The sequence below is a fragment of the Harmonia axyridis genome, chromosome 1 (genome assembly GCF_914767665.1).
Source record: "Harmonia axyridis chromosome 1, icHarAxyr1.1, whole genome shotgun sequence".
NCBI lineage: Eukaryota > Metazoa > Arthropoda > Insecta > Coleoptera > Coccinellidae > Harmonia > Harmonia axyridis.
This window is the reverse complement of record NC_059501.1, coordinates 68,617,309-68,635,923: the sequence shown is the minus strand read 5'-3', so window position 1 is coordinate 68,635,923 and position 18,615 is coordinate 68,617,309. Positions and strand designations below refer to the sequence as shown.

Sequence of the window (18,615 nt, the reverse complement as noted above, 5' to 3'; positions counted from 1 at the left end):
CAATATCAATGTGAAAACTTCTTAGATTTGTGATCATGGAGATAATGTCTTATTTTTTTCAATTTATTTCAGAACTGGTAACGCGATTAACATGTAATTTATATACGACTTAATTGTCGGCTCAAAAAAAAAAAAATGAATTGAATGAAATATTTATCTCTTTCTTTTATCCAGATTAGTCACAATCCGTTTCCAAAATATTTTTTCTTTATTTCATCAGTGGCCTATTGCACCAAACTACTCTACTTTACTTCTTCACACTATTCAAATGAATTACGTTCAAAGAAATAATTCAGAATTATAATCGGCTAATGGAAAAGCCTGGTGTGCAACAGCATTAATTTTCACTTTGAAATTTTAACAATATGCAAAGTGAAAACTTGTGGAGTAGATTGGTGCAATACTAACTTATTTACACACTAAGATTAGTAGGTAAGTAATCTAGAAGTTTTTTTTCGTGGGATGAGGGTTATTGCTGATGAATAAAATATACGGTTTCTAGACATTTAATAGATTTTCATTTCATAATAATTATATATATTTACAAAAAACTAACAATACTCTGGTCAAATGATAACAATGATTCGCTTGGTTATATCTTCATATTACTAGTAACAATGTCCATTTTCAATTTTTCGTTTCTTGGATAACTAGTGATGTGTGTATGGGTTTAAACATGCATTAGTTCAATATATACAAGGTGTAGGACATTCAATCGAATTAATCAATTCATTTACAACTAATGAATTCATTCATAACAAACCAATTTTGAAATTACTTATTTTTTAGCACCGAATCATAATTTCTGTTGTGAAGAAATGTAGTGCAAAAAAGTTATCAGAACAGAAAAATTAGGTATTGATAATTTTTCTCTGATTAAAATTTTGCATTGTTCCCATTTCATTTCATTGGGAAGTCTATGTAACAAGATAAGACGTAATAAATAATCAAAAAACAACATATCAAGTTCTCATGAATTTTTTACATCGAATTCTATTATTTGTTAAAAATAATAATAATAAATAAATGTGTTGTTTTTGGATCTCCAAAAGAATCATTCAGTAATAAAAGTGACACAACAATAAGTTGATTTATTGATTTCCATTGAAAGAAAGAGAATTATACATTGTGGTATTAATTATTATTATTATCTATTTAGAATACCGATTCATAGCTGAAGCCTCGGCTGAAGCTGAATTGGTATCCAACAGGTCGAATACCTCTTGTTTCGTTGAAATCACTGCCTGAATGTATTTTACGTCATGAAGTCTAATTAGGATTTATTTAGGGCAGTGCATTTATGCAAGGTTAACAAATATTTCAACTCTTGTTATGGGTATGTGTGGTCAATCGACGATGATTTCAATATCTGTAATTAAATGAACAATTGTGTACAGGATGTCCCGCTTATTATTAGAACTCACATGTGTTGTTTTCTCTGCTTGTACTGAGATTAAAAAAAAACAAAGTTTATCGAATAATCGAAGACTTACAATTTCTGAAAATTAAGTTCCGTATAAGCCTTTCCATTAATTGGTTTCAAAATTTGAATTCAAGTGACAATTATATGCTCATTTATACTGTATACTTGTATAGTTATTACAAGTGACAATGTACTCTAAGAAAGAGCAAATTAAAGGAGTAGTGGTGTTTTGTGGAAGTCTATGAACTAAATTAACTTTACTGGTCTTTATTAGGTGAATGATCAAAAAATGTATGTCTCAAAAGTTTTGGCAGAAATTTCAACTGTATGAAAAAATTCGAAAAATTTACAATGTCAAGTCAGCTTTTGAAAGAACATTCAACGATTTTTCCTGTTTATTCGACGGGAAAATCAAAATGTTTCGCGGAGAAATATATATCGTGCAAAAGCAGAATGTGAAGAAGGTTTGATATGCCTAAATCTTCTTTAAAATGGAAAATCTAGACTGATAGAGACTAGATAGAAAAAATATTTTGATTGAAAGTGCCGAGAATATCGATAATGTTCCTAACTATCTGAAAAAAGGCCTAATTTGCTGAGGAAGTTCTAGATTGGTTCGCGATATCAGTTGGTGTGATTTTCAGGCTTTATTTGAGATAAGTTGAAAGCGAAGCTGTGGACAATCAAAGTGATATTCACAACTACTTAACAAAATGGTTAATCAACAATCATCAATGGTTTATTGAACGAAATCAATCTCACTATAGTGCTACGTTTTAGATGAAAACATGAGCAACAATTAATAGAATATTTAAATAAAATTCTGGATGTTTAAACGGTCCAACGCTTGATCTGAAATGTACCCAGAAGATTGCGTATTGTTAAAGACCATAATGGACCTTTACATTTAATTTGAAATAAATTTTGTTGTTCATAAAAATTTTAAATGAGCTTGCCGTGAAACCATATTTTTTTCTGATTACATAAAGAAATTTGTGCCTTAACTTTTGAGACATAAGTTGACACAATATTATTAGTAACTTTTGATACTTATGAAATTCGTTGTTGCAACTTGCTACTTATGGTTCAGCATCATTATGTTCAATAAAAAAGTTGTGAGCTTTGTTATATTTAAGAGGGATATATACCGTTTCAGCGATCAGTTGAGAAATTAGTCCGCTTTATTTTAGGCTAGATACCATCTATTTATAGAGGTTTTCACTGTTAATCATTTTTGAGAGTTCGTAATTCGTAAGTCCTTTTTTATAAACTTTTTTGGAATGGAAGAAAAGGATTACATGAATTTTTATTGAAGAATAAATATATGCATGATATAACTTTCCAGAAAATTAATAAATTTTCTCATGAAAATATTACACAAAAAGTCTTGTTGAAGGCTGAAAATGCATTTTTGCTCAAATTCAAAATTAAATTGAAACCCATTTTGAATTTTCCTCAAAATTGATCGAATCTCAACAATGCTGAGGAGAGAGGAGTAGTTAAACTTTGGCAGATCACAAGATTGTCACGTGGTTTAAACCCCTGGTAACCCTTAAAATTGATGCAAACAATTAGGAATTAATTAACATTTTTCTGATTGAATTTGAAACTGCTTCATTGTGCATAGGAAAAAGCAATACTACCTAAACAATACTTCATTTCTCTAAACTTGTTGGGACACACTGTACAAGGGCAGCATCGATCAACGGTGGAACAATTAAGCCCATTCGTTTTGAAAATCGTATAAACATATGACAAAAGTACAAAAAATCAACAGTTCAGCGATACAGTTCTTAATTAATGGTAGTTGTGTTCATGTTCGTTATGAAATGTGGATGACCTCCAGTGGTGCTATGATGAGCTCCAGCCTCCCCACTCTGTATGGAGAAATGTCTGTACGAAATATACTCCGGCGGTACACTAGGCTGATCCCTCTTCACAGCCTGTCTCTGCTTCTTCACCTTCAGATACCCTAGGATGGACACTAGCACTATGAACACAACGAAGCCCATACAACACCCAATGATAAGACCTAGTCTACGGGTCAGTATGGAAGGTGGTTCCCCCACTCCATACTCAGGGGTGCCAACCCCGACAAGCATGGAATCCGGCATGTTCAGTGTGACAACCTCGGAGCACTTGCTCTTGAAAGAGTCCATGAGAAGGGGCAACATCGCGTCACTGTACACTTCCATGGAATTGTTGCTTTCTGGTCTCACGTGGGCGGCTAGGTGAGATTCTGCGGACTCACGACGATGCGACGCCCAATTGCCTAGCGCCAGGACGCAGATGCGGTACTTGGTACCTGGGAGGAGCTTTTGGAGCCTCACTGAGCGGGATGAACGTTCTAGCATTTTCCCTCGAATCTGAAAAAGGAGAGTGTTATCATAAGAAATTAAAAATATGATTTCATTTGAGAACTACACGAAAATATTCTCTTGAGAAAAAATATTTACACCGCTCAAATACAGAGTGAAAATACTGAATAATTCTTCTGCGCCTCTGGATAGCTATAACTCAACCAGATAATCTTAAGACATAAATAATATGAGGGGTCAGACGTTTTGAGCGCGCGTTCATTCATGCGTTTATTGTACCTTTAGTGACTTCATAAGTGTATGATATTATATGAAACCAACATGTAATTAAACTGGAATCCAGTTTATTCCCGAGGTCATTGAGAGAAAGTCCCAAGTTGATATATGATATACTGATTTTTCAAAGGCTTTTGATCTGCTTGATCATGAAATATTGCTGAGGAAGTTGCCCCAATTTGGCCTTCCCTCGGCTCTCATTGGTCTTTTCAGGTCTTACTTATCCAATAGGCGGCAATATGTCGAGTTCAGGGGAGTTAGGTCTAAAGTATTCTCTAGTACTTCTGGAGTCCCTCAAGGAAGTAACCTTGGGCCACTCCTCTTCATAATTTCAAAATATACCTGGAGGTAAGCAATGTATTGGACTGCTTGCGGCTCGCCTCCAATTTGCAACGAGTTGAAGAGTGGCTTCCTCTACAAGAAACGGGTGGCCTTTGAACGCTGAGAAGTGTAATGTTAAGTCATCAACGCAAAACAAAAATACTATTCTTTTTGATTACTCAATAGCGATCAAAGTTCTCCAGCGTTCATGGGTGTTAACTGATTTGAATTATGATTCGAGACTTTCGTTTGTGCCACACATTGATGCTACTTTGTCTGCTGCGAATGAGATGTACGAGCTCATAGCGCGAATCTCTCTGACACAGTTACATTAAAGACCCTTTATTATGCATATGTCAGATCAAAATTAGAATACGCGTCGATAATATGGTCTCCTTGCTACCGGGTCCAAATTGAGAGAGTTGAGTCTGTGCAGCGGCGTTGTCTTAAACTTTTTTCATATAGAGCAGATGGTGTTTACCCGCCTATCGGTTTTCCACAGAACCTGCTTTGATCAGTCACTGCACGAATAGTTTGAAATATCGACGAGAATGTCATTTAGTTGTTTTTACTTACAAACTAATAAACGGTGTCACTAAAGATTGTTCCATTCTCGAAAAACTATATTTTGCTATTCCAAGACCAGCCTCTAGAGTTAGAAATACATTTTATATGCTGACACCTCGAACATTGAAGTATTCACCTCTTTTTAATTTGTGTGATGCCTGTAACACTGTAAATTCTCACTTGAAAATTTTTAATTGTTCCATTTCAAAATATCAGATTGTATTTTTTTGACTGACCCAGCATTTTTTGTTATTGTTTTTTCTTCAGAATCTGTGAAATATATGTTTAAATTATTTTGGGTTAAAATCTGAAGAACTTTTTATAAATAAATAAATTAAATTAAACTACAAGAAACTGAAAAATTTAGTACAGGATCGAACTTTCTTCTTATAAATTTTCAAACTACCAGTGATGAATTTGACCGATAAAAGATGAATCCGTGAAAATAGAGTTCCACGGTTGTAGACAGTGACACCCCCCTCCCTAAATTTTGACATACTAAGGCTAAAATAATTACAAGATCAGCTGAACTATGATTTTCGTGTATTATTTTGATTTACTTTGGACCCCCAAAAAAATCCAGCCCCTCCTTCGACCCCTGTTTTTGGGAGCTGGCATCGCTACTGGTTGTAGAAAAATATATTATCAGGAGGGAATTATAATTCAAACCTGCAGTAATTACGTCCTTAAAAAACTTGTCGGCCTTCACGGTTCCAGCATTCAAACATCAACAACCGCCAAAAGACCCAAAGTGGGAAATTTTTCTCCACCCACTCCAACCCGAAAAACCAAACCACCAAAACTGCAATTTCCCTTTCGCCCTACCAAAAGCGGCATTTTCCGCCCTAACGTACAAATTCCACTCGCCATCCCTCCACTATAAAAAAGCAGTTTTCAAAGACATTAACAATTAAGCGGCCTAGTTTACGAGCCAGGTGAGCTGTGTGAACTTTCAATCGGGCCAAACTTCTAACGATCTTCGCGCATGGCCACGTCGAGGATTAATTGCAATTACCGAAAATTTACATTCGTTTTACCTGGGCCTGTATTCCGTTCATAATGCGCCCGCGGAATGGAAAAACTTCTCTGATTTATATTTAGACGGGAAATTTAACGGCTGCAGAACCGGATACCTCGGTTTTCAACGCGGATTAGGCCCGTTCCACAAGGTCGGGCGGCGTTTTCGAAACGGCTTTTATCGTTTTGTTTTCGATAATAAAAGCGTTCCGGAAAACACTTCGAATGTTGCTCCATTGGTATGAATTGCGGGCGAAAAGTCGACATACTCGTAGTTCGTGTTACGTCCAATGAATTCAGTTCAAATTTTGTACTTCATTCGAATAATAAAAGACAAATCTATACCTTTCCAAGTTTTAATTGGCGCTAATCATAACCAAAATGGCATAAGTTAAAATCAAATTGGCAACTTCAATTTCAAACTGGCTTAAATCAAACAGTCAATAATCAAAATCATGTTGACCCTAGTCATAGAGTAATAAACATAGATAGAGGAACTATGCGCAATTTTTACATGTCCCCAACATGGTTAGATTACGTTGTCGGATTGGAATATATTTTCAAATCCACAATTTTACTATATCGTTATGAAGGTATGTAGGCTTGGTTAATCGATCGTCTAGAGGTATGATTCGATTACCTGGCCTTTCGTCTTTTTCTCCGTGACTTTGTTGGATTTGTAATAATTGAACTCTTTTCAATTATTTACATCTATTTACAAAGCCACACTTATACAGTACAAACTCAGTATTGAGAAGATCCTAACAACGTCTTAATTATAAGTTTCTCACTACGGTACTGAATTTCGTCTTTAACTCGTTTGTTGATTACTCGAAACGTCTTCGCTTATCACGTCTTTGTCGTACTTCAAGTTTTCGATCGTCTCGTCTTTGATTTGTTCGCGACTCTTCTTAATCTAGTCCCCGAACCGTCTTTTCGTCTTACGTCTTAAATTTTGCCGACAGAACTTACTCTTACTTCGACTTAGACCGAACTCTACCCGTCTTCGGCTTAACTTGAACTGTACCCGTCTTCGGCTTAATTTGAACTGTCTCTCTGACGATTGAAACTTACCCTGTCTCGAATATCGACCTCCCTCCTTTCGGCTGGACCACACCCTTAGGGAAAGTACCATCCCCTAGTCCAATAAGAATTTTGCCGTTCCGCATACATCTTCGCGGATTCCTGGAAATCGAATATTCTCGAAGGACTAGAACCTGATACACAGATGTGACACATCTGGTACGACCGTGTTGTCTTCGAACTTTCTCAACCCCCCAATAAATCTCTTCAAGATTTACAACTCCATGACATATCTTCGACACCTCGAAGAATTGCACATCCTTTTTACATTATATGTACAATAACAATTCGTTCCCTGTAAATTCATTGAAACTGTCATGCCCTCGACACTTGAAGAAATTAATAGGTCTCCAAGCATCCGGTTGACCATCTCAATTATTTACAGGGAACAATAACTGGATCCTACATTTATATTATATTGAACGAAATATAGTTATATGAGCGATTCCCGATTATACAGGGTCTTTCACGAGGAACCTCACCCATATTTATACGGGAAACTACTGAACGTATTTTCATGAAATTCAGCACTTATAAGTATTTCACGATGCTGATGAAATCTAAAATATTTTCAAGGCATGAGCACCTCCGGTTTTTCCGGAAATGACGTCAACTTCCGTTTTTCAAATTAGAACACCATTTTTTTATTGCAGAAATAGATTCCTTAGAAAATTTCAAGTTATTTTGATGTAACATTTTTCAGTTTTGGTTGGAAAATTCTCTCTGAGCGGGAAAATTCGAAAAAAAATCGAAAATAGAGCTCCGCTGAAACAAGAATAACTTCGAGGTTTTTGGATGGAAAATTTTCATTTTTCAAGATGTAAGATTGATGTATCCACTTTGAAAATCGAAATCGCGATTCATGATACAGGGGGTGAAAAAATCGGTTTGCCGTTCTTCGTGCAGAAACTCGCGAATTGAGTGAAATATCGTGTCGCTGATATGTTTTCATTTCCGCGCGCTTCATGTAAAATTTGATAGTTCATGTTGGGGACAAAATTGGCATATTGAAAATTATTTATGCTCCCTCTATCTATGTTTATTACTCTGAGGTGCTAATTAATTATAATCAAAATGGCATAAGTCAAAATCAAATTGGCAGATTCAATTTCAAACTGGCATTAATCAAACTCAAATTGTCAATAATCAAACTCATATTGACCCTAGTGGACTTGAAATTGACAATAAACAAAATCAAATTGACATTTGTCAATTTCTAAGCTACATTAAATAAAATGTCGATCTCCAAATAAATTGAATGAATTTGGAAAATTCGTCAAAAATTATGTCTTGCATAATATTCCCATGCAGCAGACATAGATAATAACTGTTTATCAATTGAAACCATTCACGAGTTTTAAATTATCATTAAAAAATACTGCATATCCCTTGCAGCAAAAATAAATCTTTGGTAATAATAAAAATATAAAGTATATACGAAAATAAATCTTTGGGGATATGCAATGAATTTCACTTTTTTCACGATGTTTTTTTGGACATTTATAGAACATTTGAAAGATAATGCCAGTTACCATTTCCATAAACTATACAGGGTGAGTCTTTGACTTGTACATAATATATTTCAACTGAGGATTCCTGAGGTCAGACACTTTTTTCCTTTACTATTTTTTTCTATTCGATATTTTTTTTCTCACTTAGTATATTGGGCATTTTGATGACCACACTTTGATGGAATTTTATGTCCGGAAAAGATTCATCGCATCAATAAAAAACTATATTCCGAAAATCATTTCCTTAGATTCGATTCCTTTTACGTGATACAACTGAAAATTACATTTTTTATGCATTTTCAACAGTCTGTATCTTTTCAACCGAGTTGAATCGGAAAAAATGAAAAAAAGTGTTTCCCTTGACCCCTGGATTCTTCAATTGAAATATATGTACAAGTAAAAGACTCACCCTGTATATCGCACAAATCTGCCCTTAAAATTTGCAGCACAATTCTTCTTTATATAAGGTATCTTGTTTGAATAATATATTATATTTTCTTTAGAATAATTCACTTGCTACAGACAAATTAATAATCAAATCAATTAATTCATTTTATGTCAATTTGTGCCAATTGTATTTTGTTAATTGTCAATTTGAAGGCTAATAGGGTCAATGTGGTTTTGATTCGTGTCTGTTTGCTTTGGGTGCCAATTTAGTATTAACTAATGTCATTTCGATTATGAATAGCGTCAATTCGAACTTGAAAAGGTATTGTGCAAAATCCACCCCACAGGTACTAATCGGGTTAAAATTAGAATAAGGACTTGCCACTGGCTTGGCGAGAAATTATGTTGAACATGTTGCAAAAATTATCAGATTTTACTTGAAATTACGTTGAAATTTTATATTGACTGCCTATTATTGAGAGCTGAAAAAACGAAGCCAAATTCAATACATATCAGTTAGGAAATTCAGTGTTCCATTATCCGTTTTAATGGAATTCTGTTGAAAAATTTAACAAAAATATTGGTCCTTCGAGCCGGATGTTTTTTTATATTGACACTATCTTTTCTAATGATCAACTTTTGGAATTGTTTGAAAATAACTGATGTAATGATTCATTCAATTCTTCAAACGGATTATCGAGATGCCTACAGTTTGATTTAGTCGTTTTGGTTTGATGGATATTTTCAGTTTCTAAGTTCGGAATGAATGAAGAAAATAAAATGAATTAATAGATTTTGAAAATTTCGGGCTTTTTAGCCATGGTCTAACACGTCACTCAATGAGTCCTGGGTCTAGCGCATAGACGTATTATTTATCACTTTGAAATTTTGTAATATTTTCGTCAATTATATGTACAAACCCATAATACTATAAATTTCGATATGATTCTTTCACATCTTTCAATTTATAGTGGTGATTTCAATTGTCATCATTTAATGTGGTATGTAATGGAAACTAAAATATTTATAACTTCTTTTTGGTGCTTTTTTCTTTTGTTTCCAGATTTAATTACAATATAAGTGAAAAGAATGCATGAAAGAATGTTGTTAGGATGAAGAAGAAGCCCTTCAATGTCAGATAATTTTGTAAAAAAATACATTAACCAATCACTGCAGCTATACGGACAGAGTTTTTGCTGAGGATTTTATCTGTTCCCTTGTATCATACGTTGAAATGTATTATGATCATAGAGAAAATGTAAACTTCCTCTGCTAATACTGAGATTTCGTCCACATCTATCTACATATGTGCATGTGCATATGATTTATTATTTGAAGTTAGATTAAGAGCGTAGAAAAAACAAATTTTCACACAAAATTTTCACGATTTTGCCGAAACTACTGGTAACATTGTAATGACATATACGAATATGTTTTGGGTTACATCCCATGAATTGAAAAATGATTTTCAATTCTACTTGGTATGAACCTTGTAACTTGTAAGACTCTTCTATGAGAGTCAGATATAAATCTGACTCTCATAGAAGACGCTAGTTACAAGGTTCATACCAAGTAGAATTGAAAATCATTTTTGTGTGATTTAGGTATTAATCAAAATTTCAACTGAAAGGACCCCGCACGTTTAGTACGGGAAATGGCTTTCCGTGAATTTGGCTGAATTTTTGATATGTTGTAGTTCTTGATGAACTGATCAGAAAAGTCCTTAGCCACAAAGCTCACAAATGGACAGTTTTCGAGATATGGAGCTTTGAAAATGGATTTTTTGCAATTTTTGGGGTTTTTGCTCATCAATCGGGGAGCTCTCATTTATGGTTTTGATGGAATTTGGATGTTCGGCGGCCAGAACCCGACTGAGAAATGATCTACCTTGGTTATATTAGGCACCGCCATCGATAATTTTTTATACACTGCTCCACATTGGCTATGAAATGAGATACAAAATCCAAGATCTTCCATACATCTTTTCATGCCACACAGAATAATTCACATGACCGAGAAACGACATATTGTGAGATTTTTTTAAGAGAGACCATAATAACTGAATCCTCATATATCTGATGTCCAATAATATCAAATATGTTAGCCAAAATGTTCATAACCAGGCACCGCTAGCTGTAATGGGGGAAAATGGGAAAATCATAATCATATATCCTCAGGGATAACAATTGTGATCACTATTGATGTCATTTACATATGATATGTGATTTGTTTCTCACAAATCTCGATAATCTGACAATGGGGTGCCAAGACATTTTCCTCAGAATGTCTCGAAATTGATGATAGCATCTCACAGACAAACGAATCCGTGAAAATGTCTGCAGTTTTGATACAATACAGTACTATCTGGGTAGAATATAGAAGTCCAAGTGTTGGAAGCTAACTATGAATGGAACTTCCGATATTAACCCACGAATTCTTGAAAATAATTTTTTTTTCTATGAACTTTTTGAACTTCACACATACGAATGAATATTATCTAATAATATGATCGTTGGCAAAATGAATGAGTATATCAATCAAAAACAATATAATAATGAGAATAACATTCATAATAATAATAACAATAATGATAATTTTGCCCTCGATTCGATTCATAATATTCTAAATGATTTCTTGCGATTGCTAATATAATTTCAAATTGTTTTTTGTTTATTATCATTATTGTTATTATTATTATGAAAGTCACTCTCATTATTATATTGTTTTTGATTGATCTACTCATTCATTTAGCCAACGATCATATTATTAAATAGTATTCATTCGTATGTGTGAAGTTCAAAAAGTTCATAGAAAAAAAAATTATTTTCAAGAATTCGTGGGTTAATATCGGATGTTCCATTCATAGTTAGCTTCCAACACTTGGACTTCTATATTCTACCCGTATAGTACTATATTGCATCAAAACTGCAGACATTTTCACGGATTCGTTTGTCTGTGAGATGCTATCATCAATTTCGAGACATTCCAAGGAAAATGTCTTGGCACCCCATTGTCAGATTATCGAGATTTGTGAGAAACAAATCACATATCATATGTAAATGAGATCAATAGTGATCACAATTGTTATCCCTGAGGAAATATGATTATGATTTTCCCATTTTCCCCCATTACAGCTCGCGATGCCTGGTTATGAACATTTCGGCTAACATATTTGATATTATTGGACATCAGATATATGAGGATTCAGATATTATGGCTTGTCTTAAAAAAATCTCACAATATGTCGTTTCTCGGTCATGTGAATTATTCTGGCGTCATCTTGTGGCTTGAAAAGATGTATGGAAGATCTTGGATTTTATATCTCATTTCATAGCCAATGTGGAGCAGTGTATAAAAAATTATCGATGGCGGTGCCTAATATAACCAAGGTAGATCATTTCTCAGTCGGGTTCTGGCCGCCGAACATCCAAATTCCATCAAAACCAGAAATGAGAGCTCCCCGATTGATGAGCAAAAACCCCAAAAATTGCAAAAAATCCATTTTCAAAGCTCCATATCTCGAACATTGTCCATTTTTGAGCTTTGTGGCTAAGGACTTTTCTGATCAGTTCATCAAGAACTACAACATATCAAAAATTCAGCCAAATTCACGGAAAGCCATTTCCCGTACTAAACGTGCGGGGTCCTTTGAATGCAAATTTTATGTTTGAATAAGACGAATAGCCACAACGTATGTGAAATGTCCATGAAGCAGAAATAATGAAATGCAGAACATTCAGTAATGAAATTATTCCATGTTCTTAAATATTCAGCTATCACGCTCCATTCTCACTTCTTCTTCGAACAACACACCCCCCAAAGGAAGGGAGGTTAGGGAAACGTTTCACGCTTCCCTAAGTAAAAAGACAGAAACGCAAGAAAACAACATTTGCTTCGTTATTTTTCCGAGGGCATCTTAATGAGATTTATACATGCATACATTTCGTGCTTGGTGACTTTGTGAAGTATTATGGTCGGGAATACAACGCTGAATGCACCGCAAACTTCTGAAAAGTTGCGAAGGAGTTACGAAAATCCCATAAAAATACGTGAGCGCATTACCGAACGTGATTTCTGGTGAGAAGTCCCGGTTTTTAGGGAAATGTTGACCGTTCGTGACGCGTTTACGAGAGATATTCCAGTTGAGCGAGAGTATGAATATTTCTGGATTTCAGGCGAGGAACATTTCCAGTTGAAGTGGTCTTTGAATTGCCACTTTTCCTCTGAAGCGGAAGGCACATAACTCAATGAGAAATTTTGAGGCAACTCGGCTATTTATGAAAACATACTTCTCGATGATTCCATTCCGAATAATCAGATTTATACAATTTGAAGAGGTACCATCCTAAATATCTCGGAACTCGTGCAAAATCAGAAAGAATGCATAAAGTGGTAAATATTCAATCGTGTGAGGTAGTAATTAGGAAATACCATACATTTGACTTTTTTTTATTAATAATCTCGAAAAATGAGAAAAAGAGTAGAATAGTTACGATAGCAAGAGATGCAATGAAACAAAAATAATGAAAAATTTTTCCTAAAAATTTCAAAATCCATTATTTTGTAAACAACAATAAAACCTATTTTTAAATTAACTACTACATTGGAAAATTTCAACTTGAATACATCTTGGGGCAGTACTTTACATACAACCGACTTTGAATATAACCAGGGAAAGAAACTACCTTCGGTGGCGCAGTGGTTTGGGAGACGGCTGTGATGCCGAAGGTACCGGGTTCGAATCCCGGCTAGGTCATGGATGTGTTGTAAATGTTATGGTATGATGAGGTTACATGTAAGACTAGCTTCAAGCTAAATGTCGCCTTGTTGTATCTAATTGAAGAATAAAGTCGTTAAAAAAAAAAAAAAAAAAACTTATGGTGTCAAATCTGGGGAGAGTGGTGGCCATTCAATCTTCCACTGATCCATTTCTCTTGAAAACGATCTGCTAGCCATTGTCTATTTTAATTTCTTTTTAATTATTACTACTAATACTACTAACAAACAAGGTTAAATGTACGGCAATTACCTTCAAAGTAATCATATAAAATGTCTCCCTACGAACCAGAGTTTATCACCTTTTGCATTTTTTCTTATTTTGCAAGAAGACCGAGATATCGAAAGTGATACCTTTTCAAATTCACACTCTACATGCTTTCTGTATACCTAAATACAGGACTCTTTGGAGAGTTTGAATCAGTATTGGAAAGTGTTCTCACTTTATTCGTGTATAAGATACACGGTATTTTATATATTTCATCAGAAATTTTCAACCTGCGTAACTCTTGAGTTCTTGATTAGATTTTCATGAATAATTCAAGGAATGAGTATGGAATAATGACCGAAATTGAGTTCTTGATAATCAGTAGCGCATGCACGGAGACAGAAAATTATATTTTGCATTTTACATGTAGTGAAACAGCCTGTACCTTATTTTTTAAAGGAATATGTGCCTATGAATTATATTGAACACTCTATTTAACTCTATTTAATAAGCCTGCCTGCCATATCATTTTCACATTTTATGTAACATTAAACATCAAATATACTTCAAATAATTGTAAATACGGGTCGGTTGATCTCAGAATAACGTATTTACCCATTTTGCACATGAATTGAATGACTAACGACTGGTTTGATAACACTTTGATTGACCGATTAACTCGTTAATTGTAGTTCGAAATCTATGGAAGTGTCAGAAATGAATTGAAATTGAACACAGAAATCATTTGATACCATAAATTTCATAGGAACTGGTCCTAAAGAATGCGCTGCCTATCTTATTTCACCCAAATATACAAATTTTGAATGCTTACTTCACAATTCTGGAGAGTCTCAAATGGTACTACTCCGTCCCTTGATAAAGAGCACTTTTTATAGTGCTGAAGAACAACATATGGTGTTACTTTCTTAGGAAGTCTTAACAAACAAATGATCTAAGAAAACATCTCACAGTAATATTTATCCTCACAACATTGTCCTCCGTGCAGTTAGAGGTTGGGAAAGGACTTCAAAGGCAGTTGAGAATGAAATCTCAGATCGAATGCCTAAAGACCAACGAACCAGAAATTTTCAATTATCAATCAGATTAATCGTAACTTACCTCGTCGATGGCATCCAAGGAATAATAAAGCACCTGATATCCATGCAAACCAGAGTGGTTTCTGCTCTGCCAGGATACCAACACTGAAAACGGCTGAATATCCTGGATCCCAAGCTTGACAACAATGGGTTGATCACAGAACTGTTCTGGTTCCAATTCCAAGAATATTCTGCCTCTAAGTTTCGGAGGATGTTCGCAACGCAATTCTAGGCTTGATGTTCTTTTTACCAGCTTCTGATGGTCTCGTAACCATTCCCAAAGCTCCTGTGAGTCACAGCTGCATGACAGAGGATTTTCTGGAAGAAGAATGTGGTCATCAAGATGAAATATTCATTTGTGTTCATTATATTGAAAATATTATATCAACTGAATGAAATTAGCTTTTGATGGTTTGACGAGATCCATTCTAAAATTAAAACGAAAACTTGATGTGAGTTAGAAACGTGTAATCAAAAATTTCAAATAATAATAAATAAAATAGTTACAGACTACTCCACACAGTTAGAAATTGCGTTTTATCCTGATTTAAAGCTTTTTCTTGATAACTCTTAGACTATTCATTTTAGGTATAGGGTTTACTCAAGTGACCCCCACTCTTTTATGCGTAGAATTGACTGAAATATTGAAAAATATATCTAGGATCTAATTTGAAAAACTTGAGTTTTGATGAATTTGAGTTGTCCAAGTTCATGATCTGATAAACTTCCTGTTTATTTTTCGTTCAAACCACGATTAGGTTGATAATACTACGTATTTGCAGAATAAAGAAAAACTGTTTATGCAGAAATTTCAACAAAATAAAAGTCCTCGTCGCCCACCAATTTTTTCAAAAGAATCCCATTAACTCATGAACCGTTGAGTTTTCATCCAATGCATGGCACATTGCCCAAATTGTCAATAAAAAAGCTATCTAATGACGCAATAATATACAGGGTGTGCCATTCAGAATAAGGAAGTAGTAGTTGGTTTCCGGTATAACCGGAAGTTTTGGAGATCTGAAAATATTTTAGGGGGAAAGATCATTGTCTCAAACCTCAAGATGCAGCACAAAATTGTGATCTCCTAATAGGCCATCGCGGTGAATCACCCTGTATAATTTCATATAAAATTGGGCATTTTCATTTGAATAAATAAAGTGGAATTGTGTTTCACCAATTTGAGAACATCCTGTAGTAAAAAATAATTAAGGCTTATGCTCTGAGTACTGCCGATTCCGTCAAAATTTGATTCATTCTCCGAAAATTTCAAAGAATTATCGATCGATCAAGTACTTTTGACTCACCCTTTTGGTTAATTTGGCGCATGAATCAACGAGCGCTCAAAATATTTTGAATGCACTCAGGGTGTTTTTTTAGAGCTATAGAACTTTAAATTGCAATAAAACAACGATGGATTATTCAATTGACATGAATTTTATTTATCAGCAAGATAATCTTGTGGCATTACATTTTAAATATGATTTCTGGCATATGACCGCCACTGCTGGCTCGGATGTAGTCCATTCTGGACGTCCAATTTTCGATGCCTTTTTCCAACATTTGTGGCCGTATATCGGCAATAACACGGCGACTGTTGTCTTCCAAATGGTCAAAGGTTTGTGGCTTACCCGCATAGACCAATGACTTTACATAGCCCCACAGAAAGTAGTCTAGCGGTGTTAAATCACAAGATCTTGGAGGCCAATTCACAGGTCGAAAACGTGAAATTAGGCGGTCACCAATCGTGTCTTTCAATAAATCGATTGTGGCACGAGCTGTGTGACATGTTGCGCCGTCTTGTTGGAACCACAGCTCCTGGACATCATGGTTGTTCAATTCAGGAATGAAAAAGTTAGTAATCATGGCTCTATACCGATCATCTTTGACTGTAGCGTTCTGGCCATCATCGTTTTTGAAGAAGTACGGACCAATGATTCCATCAGCCCATAAAGCGCACCAAACAGTAAGTTTTTCTGGATGTATGTTTCGACATACACTAGAGAATTAGCTTCACTCTAAATACGGCAGTTTTGTTTGTTGACGTAGCCATTCAACCAGAAGTGCGCTTCATCTCTAAACAAAATAAAATAGACGTAGTGCGTGATACGTATTCCGCACAGAACCATTATTTTCGAAATAAAATTGCACTATTTGCAAGCGTTGTTCAGGCGTGAGTCTATTCATGATGAATTGCCAAACCAAACTGAGAATAAATCACTTGACAGCTGTCAAATCGGTCGCCATCTTGAACAGTAATGCCAACTTAAAGTTATACAGGGTGTGGCGTAATTAATGGATAATCCTGTACTGGCGAATAGGGGAGGTCAGGGCCGAACAGAAAATGTAAAGCTTTGTTCAGAAAAAATATCATAGTTTTCGAGATATCGGACAATTTCATTTTTTCTAAAAAGTGCAAACATGAGGATTATCCTACTTTTTTTTTCTAAATTGAGCAAGATGGTGGGAATTTGGTAATTTATCTCATAGTACAGCTATCTGAGAGTAAAATAAAAAACAATGCCCAAAGAAATAACAAGATTTGTGATCACAGCATTGAAATTAGTGAATAAAGGTGCACTTTAAAAAAAAAAATGAAATTGTCCGATATCTCGAAAACTATGATATTTTTACTGAGCATAACTTTACATTTTCTGGTCGGCCATGACCTTCTCTATTCGCCAGTACAGGATTATCCATTAATTACGCCACACCCTGTATACCTCGAAAAAAAACACCCGATACTTATAATTATCAGTTTTCTGAGTAGTAGTACGGAGTATTGAACAGTGATCTTATGTTTGATTCACTAAAGTTCATTTAGTATTAGTGGCAACTATAAAATAATTGAAATAATAAGTACTGCTGAGATTTCTCCTCGAAAAAGCCACCCGAATTATACTCTCAAGCAGAGACGAACAAGATCATAAAAAACGACGGAGCGTTTTTGAACAGTGTACGGATATAACTGCACCATCAATCATCGCCCAAATTCGAGTTATTCTCACTTCAAATCTCCGATAAAATGAACTTTACGACTGCGCTCAGTCGGCTTAATGTCTTTATTCAAATCCCCGCTCAGCACCGGGGAATGATACATTTCAATATCCCGTTTTATTAGTCCCGAAGTAAGACAACAATCGAACTATCCGGGAATCCTCATAAACGAGCCATTTCGCATTATCGCCTGTCTATCAGAAGCGTTTCCGCTTGTCGATCAGGAACATTCTCGACTGGAGCTTTTGATCGGAAGAAGACGGATACTCTGAATTTCCATCCCGCTATATCTTCTGATTTGTCCTGCTATCGATTCGCCCGCTTGGTATTGGGAAGGAGGCGTATTTAGAAAACACATCCGAACATTACGATTGTTGATGTGTAATGTCCTTCTTCGTGGTTTGGAAATAATTTTCGAATGAAAACATTAAGAGTATGTGCTTGAGGGATTGGATTCCACAGGATGTTATCAAATAGGCAGAAATTTAGAAGGGACTCTTTGTAAAAAATTAACGATCACTTTCATGTATATAAAAGCTCATGAACCTTTTCCTGGAAAGTTATATGATTCTAAAATTGAACAAAATATTTTATCTTCTCCTATTGAATTTTTCATTCATTATTTAACTGCTTTTGA

General features: G+C 34.9%; 1 protein-coding gene across 3 annotated transcripts in view; it reads right to left on the bottom strand.

Moving 5' to 3' along the window:
• Nucleotides 1-1,191: 1,191 nt before the first annotated feature.
• Nucleotides 1,192-18,615, bottom strand: part of LOC123677403 (protein artichoke) — a 294,809-nt gene continuing 277,385 nt past the window's right edge. For all 3 annotated transcript variants that reach the window (XM_045613900.1, XM_045613907.1, XM_045613915.1), the window contains 2 exons: nucleotides 15,007-15,302; nucleotides 1,192-3,789 (listed from right to left, as the gene is read on the bottom strand). In XM_045613900.1, coding sequence (XP_045469856.1) covers nucleotides 3,217-3,789; nucleotides 15,007-15,302 — 869 coding nt within the window. In that variant the 3' untranslated portion in view covers nucleotides 1,192-3,216. The remainder of the gene's footprint in view (nucleotides 3,790-15,006; nucleotides 15,303-18,615) is intronic.